This window comes from Crinia signifera, chromosome 1 (genome assembly GCF_055691185.1).
Source record: "Crinia signifera chromosome 1, ASM5569118v1, whole genome shotgun sequence".
In the NCBI taxonomy this organism is placed as follows: domain Eukaryota; kingdom Metazoa; phylum Chordata; class Amphibia; order Anura; family Myobatrachidae; genus Crinia; species Crinia signifera.
In genome coordinates this window covers 125,288,065-125,309,124 of record NC_139217.1, presented here as the reverse complement: position 1 = coordinate 125,309,124, position 21,060 = coordinate 125,288,065, and the positions used below count along the sequence as shown (strand labels likewise).

Sequence of the window (21,060 nt, the reverse complement as noted above, 5' to 3'; positions counted from 1 at the left end):
TGGACACTTAGGTGACCCAGTATATGCCGGGTCAGTTAAAGTATTATAATTAGACCAAATGTATATAAATAATAATAATAATAAAAAAACCACATATATATATATATATATATATATATATATATGTATGTATGTATGTGTATACATATATATATATATATATATATATATATATATATATACACACACACATATACATATACATTCATATACATACATACATACAGCAACACTTAATCCTTGGTAGGAAAAGAAAACCAGCACTCACGATTTTGGTGAAACAAAAAACGATGTATTTCAACAGGTCATGTTGGTTATCAGTCTGTCTGTAGTCCCGACAGCTGTTTCAGCCGGCAGCATGCCAGCCTTCATCAGGGGTAATAACATATATACATACAAGGGTGTCAACAGCAGTTTAGACCCCTGGGCATAGTAATGTATTGGGGCCCCCACCGATAATCCAGCGGTAGGGGTGGGGGAAGCTTTGTTGTCCCTCGGGTGGTAGGGGTTATTATATCAACCACTAAGCATGTAGAGCCTGGATCAGTAATTTCCACAAATTACCCCTTTACTGCACAGATGGTGGGAGAAGGGGTGGGAGAAGGGGGCATTGGGCTGAATGAAGGGGCCCTGATACATAACTTCCAGGGTGGTAGAGGATGTTTAATATGCAGAGGAGGGGTGTATAGTGGAGTGGGCTTATTATTCATAATTTTCTTGTGGGAGGACAGCTTGCTTGACTGCAGATATCTCCAGTTCCCGGAAATATATTTCTTAGATTTTAATGGAATTAAAAATGGTATTGGGGAGTAGGGTATCAGAGTTCAGGAGGCAGAGCAAACTGTCAACGAGTATATAAAACTACATACCAGGTGTGTGGAGCTGGAGCAGTAACCAGCTGCTCGAAGGCGGATATCTCTGGTTCTGGGAACAGTAGAGACAAGCTACTAGTGTTCATCAAAGGGGGAGAGTCCCAGCTTTTGGAATATATCCTCAGAAAAACTCTAAGTCAGACAGAACCTGAAATATCTGACTGGGAAGAGCAATTAATAGGCTTGGATGGGGACCGCTGTTTTGAAGTCAGAAATCTCCGGTTCCCAAGGGCCGATTTTTAAAATTCTTATACCAATGGAAAGAGGGGACCCTCAGCTTTCTGCCTAGGGCTCTTAGACTCCTAAGGGGGTTTCTGGGTACTCAGAAACCCCCCTTGCGTGCGCTACTGGGGGTGGAGAGAGAGATAGAGTGAGCAATGAGCCGGGGGGGGGGGGGGGCTGGGCACACAGAAGCATATTACCCCCACTGAAGCTCACCTGCATTCAGCTTCTCCAAGTATGGACTGAACAGTAGGCACTGACTGGGAGCTGACGGTCAGCAAATACATGCAGGCAGGAGCGGGGAAGTGAACAGTTGGTTAGACAGGGAGCATGTAGGGGAAGAAAGTCAAATGTGGCATGAGGAGGAATGGGTCAGGGCAGTTGGGACCATGTGTGGCCTGGCTGGGATTGGAGCAGATGTAGACACAGCTGGTCACCTACAACTTTAGCTGTTGGTCATGCCTATTCCTGCATTGTGCAGTCCTCGTCGTCTATGAAAAATGTATATATTTGAGGGATTTATTTAGCGTCCATCCTAGGAGTGGCTACTAAAAAAATTGGCATGACCTTAAGATGACAGTGGCAGTAAGGCAGACTGGGGAAGTCATGTTGACACACATGCATACACACTGATACACGGATGCAGATGCACAGAGAGACTAACACACTGACAGACAGATGCTGACACACAGACAGATACACAAATGCTGACACAGACAGATGCTGACACATTTAGAGATGCTGACACACTGGCAGACACTGACACGTGAGTGCTGATACACAGATGCTGACATATGTACAGGCTGACATATGGACAAACTGACAGATGCCGAGAATGACACACAGACAGCCACTGACACATTAACACACATACACTGACACACAGATGCTGGCACATGGACACTGACACATGAATAGACTGACAGATGTTGACACACAGACAGACACTGACATGAATATTGACAAACGGACAGACTCTGACACATGGACACTGACACACTTAGAGATGATGCCACAGGGACACACAGATGCTGACACATGGACACATAAACAGGACATATGCTTACACTGACACAAGGATCGAGGGGAGCTGGGGGCAGCCAGAATTAAGAGATGCCCAGAATGTTATGGGCATCCCCATAAAAACACTGGGCATTCCCATGGGTAAATGGGTGGGACTATTTGTACGGGGGCAGGTGGCTGATGTAACAGGACGTCAGCTGCTTGCTCCGTCTTCATCCTGGCACTTGCAAATAAGTCATTTTATTCCCACTGACTTCTATTTGCAAAGCCAGAAGAAATCATTTGATGGTTGGTGACAATTGAATGATTTCACCTGTATCGGAGTCATGGGAGGGGATGTGTTACACATCCCCTCGCATGGTAACAAGGGGAATCGGTAGTGGGGGGGGGGGGGCACGGACGGACGTGTATTCGGCGGGGTGACGTCTCAGTCGCTGGGTAAGCTGCGATCCTTGCAGCATACTAGAATAAGGCCCAAAGTACCAACCAACTAGCTCAAAATTGTCAGTCTCACACAGAGCCTGTAAAAAGCAGTTAGAGGCTCAATAGTTGGTATTCCATCTCCATCCACTTTATCTGTCTCCAAGGCTTTAAACATGCCATTAAAACATAATATTTATTAAAGAATCTGAACTTTTTCATATTTTACTGTACCAACCCCCCATCTAACAACCCACATTAATCAGCATCTGTTTTCCCTTAGTAAGTAATTCTTATGGGAAGGGCCTTCCTGCCTCACCCTTAGCTAATAATAATATTAACTAGCAAGAAGACTAGATTATACAAGTATTTGGGACCAGACACTTGCTTTCAGTGTCAAATTTGCAGTTAAAAATAAACAATTTTTTTTTTAAATTTAGTTTCTGTGATCCAGTAACATTTTGGTACCTACAGTAAATGCAATTAATAAATGACAGGATGACAGGAATTACACAATGCAGTTCAATATGTCTATTAATACAAGCAAATGAAAATGCAATTTTTTTTAATACATTGTTTGCCACAACCCTGATCATTTCCAAAATACTAATATGGGACCTATGACCTAATTTTCAATTTTTTTTCTACTACACAGAAATATTTTCAAATATCCATCATGGCCTCAGGAGGATCTGACCCAGAGGGCATTATAACAGTTGATGACATTGGAGCATGTTCTGCAGATAGTAGGTCATCCGAAGAAGAACTAGAAGATGGAAGTTCTAAATCTGCTGACCTTGGAACTTTTGAGACCACTAAAAAAAGACAGAAGCCTACAGGTGCTGTTTTTAGTTATTTACATTTGTCTTCTATTGTTGCAAATGATAGGTCAAATTATTTTCTGTTTATTTTAACATAGATATAGGGGTGTATTCAATACTGCATTCTGACTGTTGGAACATTCTAACAGTCGGAATCCTATTTTTGGTCAGCTCGACAGTTTATCAACAGGCAGAATTCAATGTTCTGCCTGCCGAGTGGCATTTGACAATGCGCAGCTGTTTCCGACAAAACGGATCTGGCTGGTTTAAAAGTCAAATCTGTTTTGTTGAGCTCAGCCTTCAATGCTGTTTGAAATGAAAGCATTGAATAGGCATTTGCCACTATTTCCCCTATAAGGAATAGCGTTGGGAATTGATTACCCCCCATAGATGGTTATCATGGTGGTGCAGTGGAAGACTTTCCTATGCCTCCCTACACCACATATTCACTGATATTCAATGCCTCCTTCACATCAAGTGGCATCACAGTGTGCAATGTCACAAAGGTGCCACCATCACTGCCGCATCCAGACTCCACAACACAGACTAGGGCCTGGGCAGTCAAAGCAGAAGCTTTGTGAAGGTGTCCCAGTGACATAGCATTTCCAGGGGAACACTGTAACATATAATTTCCAGGGAACCACTGTAACTTAGCATTTCCAGAAAAACACTGTAACATACTGTAGCATTTCCAGAAAAACACTGTAATCAACTGTAACATTTCCAGCAAAAAAAAATGCAACATGTTATCAGGGAAACACTGCATCCTCGCATTTCCAGGAAAAAAAAAATCTAAGTGCCCCTAGGGTCACACAAAAGCGCTGGTAGAATTATGGTGGCAAGTGGTATGGTACTCTTTACCTAGAAGGGCGCCCATCGCGGGCATCGCATGTACATCGCATGCCATTATAATGGCATGCGATGCGACTGATGCGATGCCCGCGATTTTACATAGAAAAGCATGTAAAAATGTAAATCGCGCCGGTCGCATCGCATGCGGCCAAAAACCGCATGCGATGCGACCGACGCGATTACCGCGATTTTACATAGGGAACAATGTTAAATGGGTCAATGGACCTGATTTAACATTGGGAACAATGTTAAATGGCCCACAGACCCCAAATAGCCACCCTGTGCCCCCCCAATTGTTAACGCCACCCCACGATCAACGTGAACCCGAAGCGTGGCGAGCGCAGCGAGCCCGCGAGAGGCGGCGGTACGCGTCCTCCGACCTTTTCATACCCCCACTATCCACGTCGGCGTGGAGTTGAGAATAGACAGTGTGGCAAGCGCAGCGAGCCACCGAGCCCGAAGCGTGGCGAGCGCACGCGGATACCTTCACAGGTATACGCGTCCCTTCGCAGGCTTCACAGGTATCCGTGTCCCCTCGCCACGCTTCGGGCTCGGTGGCTCGCTGCACTCGCCACACTATCTATACTCAACTCCACGCCGACGTGGATAGTGGGGGTATGAAAAGGTTGGAGGACGCGTACCGCCGACCCTCGCAGGCTCGCTGTGCTCGCCACGCTTCGGGTTCACGTTGATGGTGGGGTGGCGTTAACAATTGGGGGGGCACAGGGTGGCTATTTGGGGTCTGTGGGCCATTTAACATTGTTCCCAATGTTAAATCGGGTCCATTGACCCATTTAACATTGTTCCCTATGTAAAATCGTGGTAATCGCGTCGATCGCATCGCTACCGATTTTTTTGGTCGCATGCGATGCGACCGATGTGATTTTTTTACTTGCGATGCCCATGATCAAAATCGTGGGCGCCCTTCTAGGTAAAGAGTACCAGTGGTTTTTCTCTTTTAGCTAAGCTGCAGCCTCCTAACAGAGGAATTGTGCAAAAAGCTGGTAACCCTAGGCGGCGCTGCTTAGACAAAAAACATTAATTATACCATAAAATGTGATATCACTTGTTTATTATAAAAAGCATATATTCATTTATTCAATATAATCATAAAAAACGAACACACAAGACACAACATAAAACACATAAATTGCTGAGGCTGAGTATACTATTATATACTGGGGCTAATTCGAATTATGCAAATGTTCAGTACATATATCAGAGGCATTAAATAGTTACCAGTCCCATTGTGTATTATATTGCAGGGTTCCTTCTTAGGATTTCAGGTAGGTTGTGTATACTTGTTTCCTTTATCTGATCCATTGATTTGTAATCCTTTTAAGGTTGGTCTACCTTCTTTGAAGGGACCGGCTCCAGGTGATATGTGTCCAAGAATTCAGTCCTTCCTGTTTCCTGCAGAAAAAGAACTCCTTGGCGTGGAGTGAACACAGTGCAAGTTCAACTGTGGCACTGGGTGGTAACACTGGGCTATAGCGGGCTTCCAATGGCTTTGGAAGCCCGCTATAGCCCGGTGTTACCACCCAGTGACCCTTTTTTTTCATCCACTGTTTTCTATGGGTTAAAACAGGTTCAGTGTTATGAAAGGACAAAAACTGCATTGAAATACCGTTTAAAGATATGCGTGTCACGACCACCAGGTCAGCTACACTAGCTCTCTGTGCCATCCCAAGCCCAGAGACCTCTGACAGGTTAACTCCTGCCCTGGCGCTTACCTCCGCTGCTTGTTCCTATGCTGGCTGTCTGGGTTCTGTTCCCCTGTCACCGCCAGGTGACAGCGGTGGCATGCAGTCTTGTGCTGTGCAGGGTCCGGGCGGCGTGAGGCATGAGCCGCCATGATGGGTCCACGTCAGGTCAGGCCTCTGGCTGGACGCGCCGGCTGCAGTGCCTCCGCGCACAAACACCGCCGGCTGGTTTCTGTCGCCGCATCTGGCGGCGGCCATCTTTTGGGATCCCTCAGCATATGACAATGCGGTGTGAAAGGAGTTTTAGCTGGCAGACCCGTTTTTAGAAACATTTTAAAATACCTGGTCAAAGCCAGTTTTGCGGTCTGAAAGCAGCATAACATACTGTAACATTTCCATGGAAACACTGTAACATACCATTAACAGGGAAGCAATGTAATCTAGCATTTCCAGGACTGCCAACCATAACATCTATTAATCCACACCAAATTTTTCAAAGGAAAACAATAACACATTTGTATTTTATCTACCCAAATTCCACTTTATTTATTTACATTTTAAATCAAAAGTATAACTTTTGCATTTATTAATAACACTGTAAAAATACTATATTATCTTATTTACTGAAAAATTAGGTAATGGGATTTTTTTATTAAAATCTCTTTGTTATCCTTATGTTATACTTATTCTGAAAAATGTGTAGTATACACATGTTTAACCTGACATATACTCTGCATATACAGTATGATACTGTTTTTGATCTGGATTCGCCCTGACATACATCTGAACATACAGTATGCAATTAACCCTTTGAGTCCGAAGTGAATTTGTCAAAATAGGTGTGAAAATTTACAAGAAAACATTTTTATTCATCATAATGACCTGTAATGTTTACCTGGAATAGGAAATATAGGGTGACATTTAATGGGATGAGATATCATGACTTTTGCGATTTTTAGTCATAAAACGGCCGAATTCACATGTTTTTCCAAAATCACCAACTTCATAGGATGCGAAATGCAGTTTTTGACACTAAAATCGCACATTCTGAGCTGTCGATTTTTCAACACACTTCAATTCGCATCCAGATGTAATAGGATGCAATTTATGGAAAAATGTTACCAAAAATCACAACACAAACAGACCAGGTTCTGACAAATGATTTTGACAGAACCATGCAGAGACCAGTGCGATCTGTGCATGGTTCTGTCCAAAAACATGTGTAAAAGTAAAAATAATAATTAAAAAAAATGGAATGGGGTCCCCCTGGTACTTGTGTAATATCTGGGCGCCCGATTTTTTCATTGCATGCCAGTACTTAAGGCATGCGATGAGACGCGATGGGACCCGATTTTCGGGGTTTTTGGACGTTTCTTGTACAATGTAAAAATCGGTCGCATCGCATGCCATTACAATGGCATGCGATGCGACGCGACCGACCCGATTTTTACATTGTACCCATTGTTAAATGGCCCCCCAGACCCGATTGTTAATTGTATACCCACCATGATGGTTAATTATTAGGTAAAATGCCCCCCCATTGTTAACGCCACCCCACGATCAACGCCAACCCGAAGCGTGGCGAGCGGCGGTACGCCTCCTCCGACCTTTTCATACCCCCACTATCCACGCCGGCGTGGAGTTGATTTTATATAGTGTGGCGAGAGCAGTGAGCCACCGAGCCCGAAGCGTGGCGAGCGGACGCGAAATACATGTGAAGTTATGCGCGTCTGCTCGCCACGCTTCGGGCTCGGTGGCTCACTGCGCTCGCCACACTATATAAAATCAACTCCACACCGACGTGGATAGTGGGGGTATGAAAAGGTCGGAGGACGCGTACCGCTGCGCTCGCCATGCTTCAGGTTGGCGTTGATCGTGGGGTGGCGTTAACATTTGACATGATCGATCTGATCGCATGCGATGGGACCGATTTTTGGTTGTACAATGTCATAAGATTAAAAAAAATCGGCCGCCCAGATAATACACAAGTACCGTCCCCCCTCCTGAGCATAACCAGCCCCGGGCTCTAAGTGCCAGTCCTGGTTTTAAAAAATCACGGGGCAAATCAAATAGGGTCCCCCTTGATTTTTTAAAACCAGCCCCAGGCTCAAGGGCCGGTTCTGGTTCCCAAAATATGGGGGACAAAACGTGTAGGGGTTCCCTTGTATTTCAAGAATCAGCACCGGGCTCAACCAGCCAGCAGGGTAATGCCACAGTCGGGGGGAGACTTTTTATACAAGTCCCCCCAGCCAAAGCATTTACCTCCTGACCAGTCAGCCTGTGAAGGGGTACCCCCCCTCCAGAATTTACTTGCCCAGGATGAAGCCCGGTGCTGTCCCTGATGCCCCTTGGGCGGTGGGTATCAGGCTGATAAATGTTGAAAAATAGAACAAACTATTGTGTATTGTTATGAAATTACAAGTCCCATGCAGAGACTAGGAGAACCACAAGTCCCAGCATGCGGAGCATAAAAGGGCCCGCTGGGACTTGTAGTTCCACACCAGTACAAATAGTGAAAAGAATACACGCACCAAAAATCAAGGGGGACCCTATTTGATTTGCCCCGTGATGTTTTTAAACCAAGACTAGCTCTATCAAAAATAAAAAAATAATGCACATGTCTCCTAAATAACACATGTCCACAAATTCACACATTCTCATTTTCATGAATAAAATTCACACATTTTCAGGACTAAAAATCGCACCATATCGCACTTTTCACCCACAAATTCGCATCCCATTAAATAGTCGATTTAAAAAAAATAAAAACCAGTCAGAAAATATATTGTGCGATTTCAGAACCTTACTAAAAATCACATCTCATTAAATGTCACCCATAATCTCTTTTTATATAACATTTTTTATTTGAATTCAAATGTGAGCAACGCTGGCATTATTAGCGGATATTTGGACCATCTCTCACAGAGACGTTGGCACTCAAAAGGTTAAATATACTGAGCCAAATTTCACATTTGCTGTAATTATGTTAAATTGACACCAAACTGTTCTTATTTAATCAAACAGAGATTGAACACTTTTTTGATGAAATGTCTCAGTTTCTCATGAAGCAAATATCAAGGTCAAAGTAAGTATTTCTTCACCAGACTGTTAATGAATATAGGGGCAGATATAACAATGAGCGATATTCTTGTCATCATTCATTACTAATCTTAAATGGTGCTTCCACCAATCAGCATCTAACTGTCATGAGCACCATTTACGATTATTGACAAGTGATATGCACCAGAGATTATATATGTCCACCCACCGTCTCTTATATACAGTATGTAATGAATGTAAACCTTCTGGCCACCTGTGTCCCCTCCTTCCCCATACATACATACATACATACTGTAGCAGGTGTCATGATTCTATAAATCATGAGACCACTGATGGTCTTGTAACTGCTGGCATCTCAAGCACTGGCATCCCATACCAAACCCCCACCACACCCCCTTAGTAGTAAAGCAAAAAAAGTTTTAGAAAATAACTACCCACCTCCTGTTAAAAACAAAACAAAACAAAAAAAAACTTTTCCTCACCTCCCTTTCTCCTGTTCCCAGGGCTGCCATCAGAAACCGTGGGGCCCGGGACTGAAAAAATTTATAGGGCCCCCCTTTCTCAGGGAGTATAGGTGGATGGTGGTGGGCAGAGGTGGGAGAAGCTACAACGGGGGTGGGTATCAATTAGTGCATCATTTTTGTCTTAATAAAAGTGTAAATGCCTACCCCAACCACTGCACAGCCCTGCAAACCGCCAGCCCGATTCCCAGGACGCACATGCAGGCGGGACAGCTCGGCAGGTTTCATTCACATTGCCATCCTGCAGCAGGGCTTCCTTGATTAGCAATCACACTGCCGCTAGCCAGAACAGCTGACAGCTTCCGGATCATGCCTGGCAGAGGAACGCAAAACACAGAAGCTCAACTATGGGACAGCAATGTGAACGGAACCTGCCCAGCTGTACCGTCTGCATGTGCATCCTGAGAGTGGGGCTGGTTTCCAAGGCTGCCCACTGACGATGCCTACTGCCTTAGGTGCTAATTTACACTGGTGGGTGCTCAAGCCTGCTGAAATTAGGTATTACAGTACTTTGTGAAAAGGGACATGTCCTTTGGAGAGGGTGGTGGCCCTGCAATCTGCTTAGGGTCGGATTCATACACATGGGGTACAGGAAAATGTATTGGTGCAATCCCAGGAAACAAAATGTGTTTTAAATTATGCCACATAATGCTGCAGAGTATGAGACAAAAATCACATTAAGGATTAATGTCATTTCACATGGAATGAGGCAAAATTCACATTATTCTGCTCCGTATGAGTCAAAAATCATATCGCGCCGCACAGTATGAGCCACATATCACATCACGCCACACAGTATGAGCCAATATTCACATCACGCCGCACAGTATGAGCCAAAAATCATATCACGCCGCACAATATGAGCCAAAAATCATATCACGCCACACAGTATGAGCCAAATATCACATCACGCCACACAGTATGAGCCAAATATCACATCACGCCACACAGTATGAGCCAAATATAACATCACGCCACACAGTATGAGCCAAAAATCCCATCACGTCGCACAGTATGAGCCAAAAATCCCATCATGCCGCACAATGCGATGCGATTATCGGATACCATGGCATCCAATATTGTATAGTAAAGTCACTAACATAGAACCCTATGGAAAAATCGCATCGCATGCAAAACTTCGAATGTGATGCGATTTGCCTACGCAGAATAGCCCACTAAGCTATTTGCTTAGTGGGCGCCCAACTAACATCACCAAAATCACATCACGCCGCACAGTATGAGCCAAATATCACATCATGCTGCACAGTATGAGCCACAAATCACATTACGGGGATGGAAAGGATCTTATCCAAATCACCCCACCACCCTCATGTACCTTATCACATACACACAACCCCCTCCCCCCAGGGCTGGATTTAAGTGTCCAACTGCCCCTAGGCAAAATGTTTTTTTTGCCACCCCCCAGGTTGGTCAGTGCGCCATGACACTGCCCCCCGCCCCTCTAATGCACTCAGTTTTCACTGTGCATGAGAGCATTCAGAAGCACTATAAAAAACAGAAGGTGCAAGGCTGCTCCTATGCCCGGTGACTAACCCACAAGGTTAAAGTGCGACCCTGGTGTGGGGGATGGCCGGCTGTGCGTGCAGAGTCCGTGCCCATGGCACGTGTGGGTTCCTCCAAGAGATGGTGTTCCCGGCTCTGTGTTCTCTGTCATGGTCCGGGCAGCCGGGCAGGAGCACAGGAAGTGCGTGGGCGGGGCTTGGGCGGCAATGCTGCTCAGGCCGGGAGCACCGGTGAATCTGTGCTGCTGCAGACGGGCAGGAGCACAGAAAGTGCGTGGGCAGGGTTTGGGCGGCCGTGGTTGGTCACGACACTGCTCGGGCTGGGACTCGGGAGCACCAGGAAATCTGCGCCTATGCACATTGCTGATCCCCGGGCCCCCTTGTCTGCCGGGGCCCGGGACTCCAGTCCCCACAGTCCCCCCCTGTCGGCGGTCCTGCCTGTTCCTACCCTGTGACCGGTGTATTTTGATTATTTCCCACCTCCTACAGCATCATAGTTCTGTATATTACCCCATCCCCACCTCCACTGATGAAAGATCAACCCAGGTGTTACTTCCCCGCCCCCTCGCATCTCAGTGCCACTGTCTGTCAGTGGGGTATGGTGATTAATCACTTCTGTTGCAGCTGAAGAGATTATCCATGTAGTGTTTAGAGGGTAATGCACTTTGATCCCAGTCACACAGCATTCTGTAGAGCAATTCCGGCAGAATGGATCTCTGATCTATATCTGGTCACACAGCAGGGCAGTGTGGTTGCATGTGATGTGAACAAGCCAGCTAAAGCACTTCTGGATCTTTTCGCATCACATCATCAAGTAAGTGGTTAATGAATATATGCGCTTGGCCATGCCCTCCTTATATAATATACAAGAGTTAATGCATGTACAGTATGCCTCATGGACATCTACCACCCTTGTCCACTTCTATGATAAAGTTAATGCATTTACGACTCCTGTTTGCTTGTACATTCTTCTGTTTATTATATTTAATAATATAATTAATTTTTGCCTTCCCATTAAATAATATATTTAAGAAATTTGTGCCACCTGACTCCTTCACTTACAATACTACTCAGCTGTTTTCTCATTGGGGCAGACGTGTTAAGGCCCCCATACACTTGGGCGACTTGTCGTAAAGACAAGTCAGCCCCGATTTCCCCTGAGCTTCCCCCGGCAGCTCCCCGGGGAGCTTGATAAGATTTGGCACTTGATGTGCCATTTTTTACATGTGATAAATCGGATGCGATTTATCACATGTAAACCCGGGGAGTAGCAGGGGTGGGGGGGGGAGAGGGTCCGTGGCAGGGGGCGCCGCGGGGACCGGAGAGTCAGCAGCGGGTTGCGGCGGGAGGCCGGGAGCATAGTAAAAAAAAATCCTATTCAAAATCTGGGCGGCCGCTGATTGGCTGAGCTCTCAGCCAATCAGCGGCCGCACAGGTTTTGAATAGGATTTTTTCTATTCTCCCGCTCGCCGCAAGGTCTGGTGTAGCGGCGAGCGGCGAGAGTAAATCCTATTTAAAACGGTGGGTTGCGGCGCGCTGCTGGAAGGGCAGAGGCAGCGTGCAGGGGACGCTGCGGGGGACAGTGACAGCGACGGAGAGCCGGGCAGGGGGAGGCGGGAGCTGTCAATGCTGGAAAAAAAAAAGCCCATACAATGAATGGGAAGCCTGTGATTGGCTGAGTGCTCTCTCAGCCAATTGCTGACTGGCTGAGAGAGCGCTCAGCCAATCACAGGCTGCCCATTCAATGTATGTTTTTTTTTATTCCAGCGCTGACAGCTCCCGGCTCCCCCCTGCCTGCCTCTATGTTACTGCCGCCTATGTGTCCCCCGGCCCGCAGCGTCCGCTGACTGCACAACTAGCAGTGTCCCCCGCCCCCAGCTCCCTCCACCTGCCCGGAGCATTTACAGTTCCCCTACCCGACTCCTTCGGCAGCGGGGACCAGTCAGGGGAAGCGGCAGGAGCAGGCTGGAAGCGGGGAGTGGTCCGGGGGAGCGTCAGGAGATGTAGCGGCAGATGGGGACCACAGATGGAGAACAGAGACCGGAGGCGCGGCGGGAGAATAGGAAGAAATCCTATTCAAAAGACCGGGCGGCCGCTGATTGGCTGAGAGCTCAGCCAATCAGCACCGCGGCTGCCCGGTCTTTTGAGTAGGATTTCTTCCTATTCTCCCGCCGCGCCCCCGGTCTTTACTCTGCATCTGCGGTCCCCGTCTACAGCTCCCCCGAACCTGTCCTCAAGGTACCCATAGATCTATCGGATCTGAAACATCGTGGGTGCTAAAAAGTACCCACGATGTGCCCATGATGGGTCAGATCCGATACATCTTATGTTCAGCAGGTCCGACGCCCTGATCCGATCCGATGCGCGCGGGAACGCGCATCAGATTGGATCAGATGTCACAAACTACCGATTTTGAGCCAATTTCACCCGATTTATCGGCCCAAAGTGCCGAAATCGGGTGAAATCGGCTCAAAATCGCATAGTGTATGGGGGCCTTTAAGCCTGGTGAAGAGATAAAGGGCAGATAAAGTAGATGGTGATAGCGCACCAGCCATGTTTGAAAAATGGGCAAGACAAGAATTTCCCAAATGCGCCACCTGGTGGGGTGCAGCTCTAATGACACCAAGAGAAACTTTCACTAAAGTTTAGGATACAGAAAAAACAGTAAAGGTGTCCCCCTGAGCGATCCCACATATAAATAAAAATACACTCTCTTACACAAAAATGATTTCAATATATGGAGAAGGATTCATGGATGAGTTCGGATGATGTTCTGAAACAACTCAGAAAAAAACCACAAATAGTGCAGACGATATGGTAACCATAAATATTTAAAATTTTGTTATCCCACTCACATAGGTGTAGGTTTTATATAGGCACAATGGGGACACTAAGGTCCTGCATAGATCCCTCTGACACTGATGATGGGGTTCAGGGGTTACCTAGAACTCAGAAGGTAGATATAGTGCAACACTGTATAGGTAAAAATATACACTTTTATTCCAGGTTTACACTCACATTAAAAAACTAAAATAAGGCATATAACACCACGGCGGGTGTATCACAAAGGGAGGTGGATATCAGCCAGGGATAATACTTGCTGCTAGCTTGTTCTGGGGATGCCGGCTCCTCCAAGACAGCGGATGATAAAAACAGCCAAGCAGAATCCAGAAATTTTTGCTTTGTTTTTTTTTTATGTTTGAAAAATGCAAATGGTTTTTGTGAATACGCACAGAAATACAGAGATAAATATAGGTTCATTAATTGAATAACCAACATTAATTATAATCCTGTGAAGACATTATGGGGGAAAGTTACTAAACAAAAATCGTGAAAAAAAATCATATTTTCATACGAGAATACAATTTTTTTTGGTCTATATGTATTTTTGGCATTTTCTAAGCCAAAAATACGTATTTTCATATTCTTAATGATGGGACATTCGAGGACAGCGCCATTTTTTTTACACCTTGCAGCCTGCATGGATCTGACTGATCCATGCAGACTGCCTACACTAATTTGTATATACGGCCGTTAATATGAATTAATACGACATCAGAGGGTTACAAAGCAGTCGTATTTGACTGCTTTGTAATTTCCCCTCCGGAACATGACTTTGCATACGATGTATGCAGTCGAATTCATTCGTAGCAAGAATACGAATACAATTTTATGTATTCGTATTCTTAGTAAATTTCCCCCTTTATTTAGCTCATGGTTGGTGGTGCCCCCAGGACAAGTTCAGAAAACTAAAACTGGAAAGGGGGCCTTGCTAGAAGAAACAAGGTAAATACTGTGTACACCTATTTCTGGGGCACTTTTTTATTGTATTAATTAATTATTAAAATATAACTTATTTTTATTCCTTAAAACAAGGGGGAGAACAATGAATAAGAAAGAAGGGAAAGATTAGTCTCTATCACCGCCTTATTTGAAAATTAAATACTGTATCCAGTTACTATACAGCATTAACTTCCAGTTCCTAAAACATTAAAGCTCATGTGTCACACTATGGGTCATATAGTAATGGTTCTTTATGCTAGTATCACCTACTTGTTAGTAGACACATGGCTTTTTCTACAAAAAAATTAACGTATATCATTAATCATATATCTCGATAATAACTCCAAGTGCAAAATTATGGATGACATTTAATGGGATGCGATTTTTTCACACTTTTTAAAATCGCACCATATCGTATCACATCGCACTTTTTCAATTCACATTTTCCCTTTAAAACCGCATATTTAATGAGATGAAAATTCACTGCAAAAGAGCGTGATAAAGTGCGCTATAGTGCGATTTTTAGTCATGAAAATCGGCACATTTTCAGACATGTGCGATTTTTGTTAAAAAAAAATAAAAAACGGTGTGGGGTCCCCCCTCCTGAGCATAACCAGCCCCGGGCTCAAAGAGCTGGTGCTGGTTTCATAAAAATCACGGGGCAAAACAAATAGGGGTCCCCAGGATTTTATAAAACCAGCACCAGGCTCAAGGGCCAGTCCTGGTTCCCAAAATACGGGGGACAAAATGAGTAGGGGTCCCCCATATTTCAAGAACCACAGCCGTGGGGAGACTTTTTATACAAGTCCCCCCGGCCAAAGCATTCATCCCTCTGACCGGTCAGCATGGGCAGGGGTCCTGGGGAAGTGGGGACCCCCCCAAAGAAGGGGTCCCCCCTCCAGAACTTACCTGCCCATGCTGAAGCCTGGGGCTGTCCTCGATGCCCCTGGGCAGTGGGCATCGAGCTGATAATTGTGATGCCCGCGATTTCCCATAGGGAACAATGTTAAAAGTGTGATTGGACGAGATTTTACTGTTCAATGCCTCAATGCCCGCGATTTTTCCATAGGAAACAATGTTAAATGGGCCACAGAGCCCTAATAGTCCCCCTGAAGTGTGAAATGGCCCCGACAATTGTTAACGCCACCCCACGATCAACGTGAACCCGAAGCGTGGCAAACGCAGCGAGCCCGCGAGGGGCGGCGGTACGCGTCCTCCGACCTTTTCATACCCCCACTATCCACGTCGGCGTGGAGTTGAGAATAGAATAGTGTGGCGAGCGCAGCGAGCCACCGAGCCCGAAGCCTGGCGAGCGCAGCGACCCCCGCGAGGGGACGCGGATACCTTCACAGGTAAACGCGTCCCTTCGCGGGCTTCACAGGTATCCGGCTGCGCTCGCCACGCTTCGGGCTCAGTGGCTAGCTGCGCTCGCCACACTATTCTATTCTCAACTCCACGCCGACGTGGATAGTGGGGGTATGAAAAGGTCGGAGGACGCGTACCGCTGCGTTTGCCACGCTTAGGGTTCACGTTGATCGTGGGGTGGCGTTAACAATTGTCCGGGCCATTTCACACTTCAGGGGGACTATTAGGGCTCTGTGGCCCATTTAACATTGTTTCCTATGGAAAAATCGCGGGCATTGAGGCATTGAACACTAAAATCGTGTCCAATCACACTTTTAACATTGATCCCTATGGGAAATCGCGGGCATCGCGTCGCACCCGTTTTTTTAGTGCATGCGATGGCCGCGATGCCCGCGATTTTTTACCCCCGATGACCGCGATGGACATCGTGGGCGCCGTGCTAGATAAAGAGTACCGGTTCTTGAAATACGGGGGACCCCTACTCATTTTGTCCCCCGTATTTTGGGAACCAGGACAGGCCCTTGAGCATGGTGTTGGTTTTATAAAATCCTGGGGACCCCTATTTGTTTTGCCCTGTGATTTTATGAAACCAGGACTGGCTTTTTGAGCCCGGGGCTGGTTATGCTCAGGAGGGGGGACCCCCATGTCGTTTTTTATTTTAATTTTAGTTTTAACTCTTTTTTTTTTACATCAGAACCATGCACAGATCACCATGATCTGTGCATGTCTCTGACAAATTCGCCCATCAGAACCTGGTCTGAAAAAAGTGCGATGCAATGTACAAGCACCCATGTGATGAGATGTGATGAGATGTGGTGGGTGCTTACTATGAGATCAGCTATGGCATTGTTTTGCGTCACCCACAGTATCCACACCACCCCGAAGCGTGGCGAGCCCTGCGAGAGGCGGCGGAACGCGTCCTCCGACCTTTTCATACCCCCACTATCCACGACGGGGTGGAGTTGATTTTTTATAGTGTGGCGAGCACAGCGAGCCACCAAGCCCGAAGTGTGGTGAGCGCAGCGGAATACATGTAAAGTAATCCACGTCCCCTCGCGGGGCACGCTGCGCTCACCATGCTTCGGGCTCGGTGGCGCGATGCGCACGCCACACTATATAAAACCAACTCCACGCCGACGTGGATAGTGGGGGTATGAAAAGGTTGTAGGATGCGTTCCGCCGCCGCTCGCCACACTTCGGGATGACGTGGATAATGGGGGTCTTTTCTGGACACATTTACACCAGTGATACCATACTTCTGACACAGTAATGACGATGTATGTTAACAAATAACTGGTATAATTTAGTAAATAATTAATGATCAAATAGCATATTAAAATCAATAATGACAATAATCAAAAACAAAAATGACAATGATAGCAGTCAATGTACAATAAGAACAGTCATGAATGAAAACACTAGTAATAATGACAATAATTTTTTCAAAATATAAAAAAACAGTCAATCTGCCTTTTGGAGCAGCGTCAGGGCATGTAGTATTCAAACGGCTTATCTGCAGCCAAACATTTCCGCCATATAAATTCCTGTAAATAGGACTCTAAATGATGGCGTGCTGTTCCCTGTTGCCGCTTGTTCCTCCATTTCGTGGACCCCCAAAGGTGTTCAATAGTTTGTGTGTGCACACCACTTTTGGGGTCGACAAAGTTATATTTGTGGTTCACACGGGCATGATTGTATCCTGCCCATTCCAACTCCTCTGTGCTATATGCCCACCAACAATCACTGTAAATGCTTGTTCCAGGCTCGATGTTAGCATTAATGGCGGCCATAAGAGTGCTGGTGTCATGTTTCGGCACAACTGTGATGAAGCACTGTCCACTTTCACGTGAGATGCCTCCGAACACCCATTGCTGCGGTAAAACGCGGCCGACATTGCTTTTCCTTTTAACGAAAAGACTTTCGTCGACCTTGACGATCTGGCCCGGTCCACCAATACGGCGCTGCGGCTGTGCCATCAAGTCCATGGTACAGGCCTCCCTCATCCATGCGTTGTACTGTACAGCACCACAGTCTTATTGGACAGTTGGAGCTCATGCTGACAATACTCTATTGAGGTCCATAGGCGTGCGCAGCCCATTTTCTTAGGGGGTGCACCATTGGAGGGGCGTGTCCATCACCGCCTACTGGGCATGTTCATCATTGCCTATTATTAAACATAATGGCACACACTGTAATGCCCATTAGACATAATGCCCCACACAATAATGCCCATCACACATGCCCCCTATGCACACACAGGTATATACATACAGCGCCCCCACACACATAGTATACATATACACAGCCCCCTACAGTATGCTCACACATATACACACATACACCCCCTCTATGCATGCACATGCACACACACATTATACATACAGGCACAGCATGCACACACATACACACACACAGATGTATTGTAGTATACACAGAGCCCCCTCCCACACACCCACACAGCATACATACAGTATACACAGCCCCTCTATGCAGACACACATGCAGTATACATACAAAAAGCTGATACATACACACACACACACACACACACCTTTTTGACATAATAAAAAGCAGGCAGCATGATTAAAGACAAATATAAAAATAACTTTTTATAACCCCCCCCCCCCCCCATAAAACAAAGCCATAGACTGCCCAGATAATATACAAATCCCCCTGTTCCAGCACCTCCCGAGTCCCGATAAGTTGAGCACACCTGCTGTGACCTGCAGCAAATTTCAATCAGCAGGCAGGAAGTCCTCACTCCTCCGTCCCTCCTCACCCAGGCAGCGAAGCTGTGCATGTCAGCTCCCCCTAGAGACAGTCAGGGGCGTCACTAGATACAGATAGTACTGTAGTATCCTGCTGCAGCAGCCTCGGCCACGTCTGTCACACACTGCAGCCGGCCCGAGCTTGCTCCCCGATGTCGGCTCTGGCTGCAATTGTGAGGGGGGTGCCCATCATTAGGAGGTGCCTGTGCACCCCTGGCACCCCCTGTGCGCACGCCTATGTTGAGGTCAGCTCCTCTGCCCACGAATAAATAAACCTCAAAAGAGTCAGGAATGATAAGCGGCACCCCGGGAAGAAATGGGCTGCTCTGAAGCTCACCTTTTACTGGCATGCTTTTATATGGCACCACCACATACACTCCTTGATCGACAAGCGCATGGGGTGCCCATTCATGCAAGTAGCCGTCACTGGCAGCAGGAGATGCTCCTGAAAAAATTGGACAGCGTCCTCCTCTGTCTGAGGGAGCGTAAATAGGCTCATTGATGCAGCCATCTCAAGTTATCACTGGATATCACAGTAAAAATCCACTAAAAATCACAGAAAAACCAAGAGCTCTAAGGCACACTTCTTGTCACCACAGAAAATCACCTCAGAATGAATTTCTGACAAGATCTGACAGGGGGCGGGAATGGTAAAATCACATTACATCGCATGCTACTATAACATACGTAAGAAAAGTGGGTACCCAACTTTAAAATCCAAAACAGTAATGATTAAAAACAAAAACAATAAATAAAATCATAATTAGTCATCCTTAGGGAGGAGCTTCAGTGCCTCAACCAGGGGCGGATTGGAATGAAAAACCAGCCCGGGAAATTTATGGAAGCAGCCCTGGGGGCGGGGTCTGCTAAGGGGGTGGAGTCTGTCAAGAGGGGCGGATCCCTACTAATAGAATCTGATTCAGAGTTGCATGCAGTTGCGGCCTTCCTTGTATTTTTTGATGCAGTTGCATATGCCACTATGCTATTGCTGCTACCATTGGCTGCATTATTGAAACTTGAAGCATTGACCCCACAGGGAAAAAAAAATCTGACCCACAGCAGGTAACAAACATACTGACCCCCAATAAGGGGGGGGGGACCCCAAAGAAAAAAAACATTGGCCCAAACAGAAAACAATACACATTGGTGGCCCCAACAGGAGAAAAACAAACTGACACCAGACAAAAAAAAAAAACATTAAACGCTAGCCCCCACAGGAATAACATAAAAACACATTGGGCTCCACAACAGCAAAAAAAATAATTGAGAGGTACCAAAAATAGAAAACAGCAATCACATTTTACAATATCTATCTATTTATCTAAACATAAAATCACAACGGCTCACACATAGGGGGAGATTCTCTATACCTTTTCCCTGTGTTTACGCGTCCTTTAAAGTGCCGTTGTCAGCATCGGCTATTCTGTAATCTCCATCTGCTGAAGTGCCCTCCCTGCACTTCCGCATTCCTCAGTTTATCTCCCAGCGTTGTCTCTCCCATAGGAGATCATTGCCTTGTCGTCGGCTTCCTATTCTCTAAACCCCGCAGCGTTAATTTCAACAGCTTCCTAATTCGCCTCCTCAGACTTGCGAAAACTGTATTGCAGAGGCAATTTATAACAAATTAATATATAAATAAGCACCCAAAGAACATACCTCTTTATTAAACATGTATTAAATGAGGGGGAGAAGAGAAACTCAGCCCGGCTGGAGAGGAAGATGAGGAGCGCACCTGCTTTTAGAAGCTGGTCCGCATGACACGCAGTGTGTGTCCGCCCAGCAGACAGCGGGAGCATGCGCAGTGGGTAGAAAAAAAAAAAGACAGCATCGCAGAAGGGCACAGTACCGCAACGAGAATGCGGAAACCCTGATATTAGAGCATATGGAGAAGTCAAAGACCCTAACGGCGCGCTACAACAGCGAAAAAATCGTGAAAAAAAGATGAAAACGCCACGAAGGTTAGAGCATCCCGCCCATATACAGTATAATCTACGGCACTCTGGTCTGATTGAAGTGTGCAAATGAAGACTCAAATCATGGTGCATCAAAAGCATGATTTTTGTTCAATCAGACCAGAGACAAGACCAATTGCGGAGTGCCGCAGTTCATGGATTTTATATATATTTT

At 46.0% G+C, this 21,060-nt stretch overlaps 1 protein-coding gene across 1 annotated transcript in view; it reads left to right on the top strand.

Moving 5' to 3' along the window:
* LOC146060116 (putative ATP-dependent RNA helicase DDX60) overlaps window positions 1–21,060 on the top strand; it is a 370,150-nt gene that overhangs the window by 19,969 nt on the left and 329,121 nt on the right. Inside the window, exons 3-5 of the mRNA XM_083173025.1 lie at window positions 3,193–3,376; window positions 5,476–5,496; window positions 8,938–8,998. Coding sequence (XP_083029151.1) covers window positions 3,214–3,376; window positions 5,476–5,496; window positions 8,938–8,998 — 245 coding nt within the window. The 5' untranslated portion in view covers window positions 3,193–3,213. The remainder of the gene's footprint in view (window positions 1–3,192; window positions 3,377–5,475; window positions 5,497–8,937; window positions 8,999–21,060) is intronic.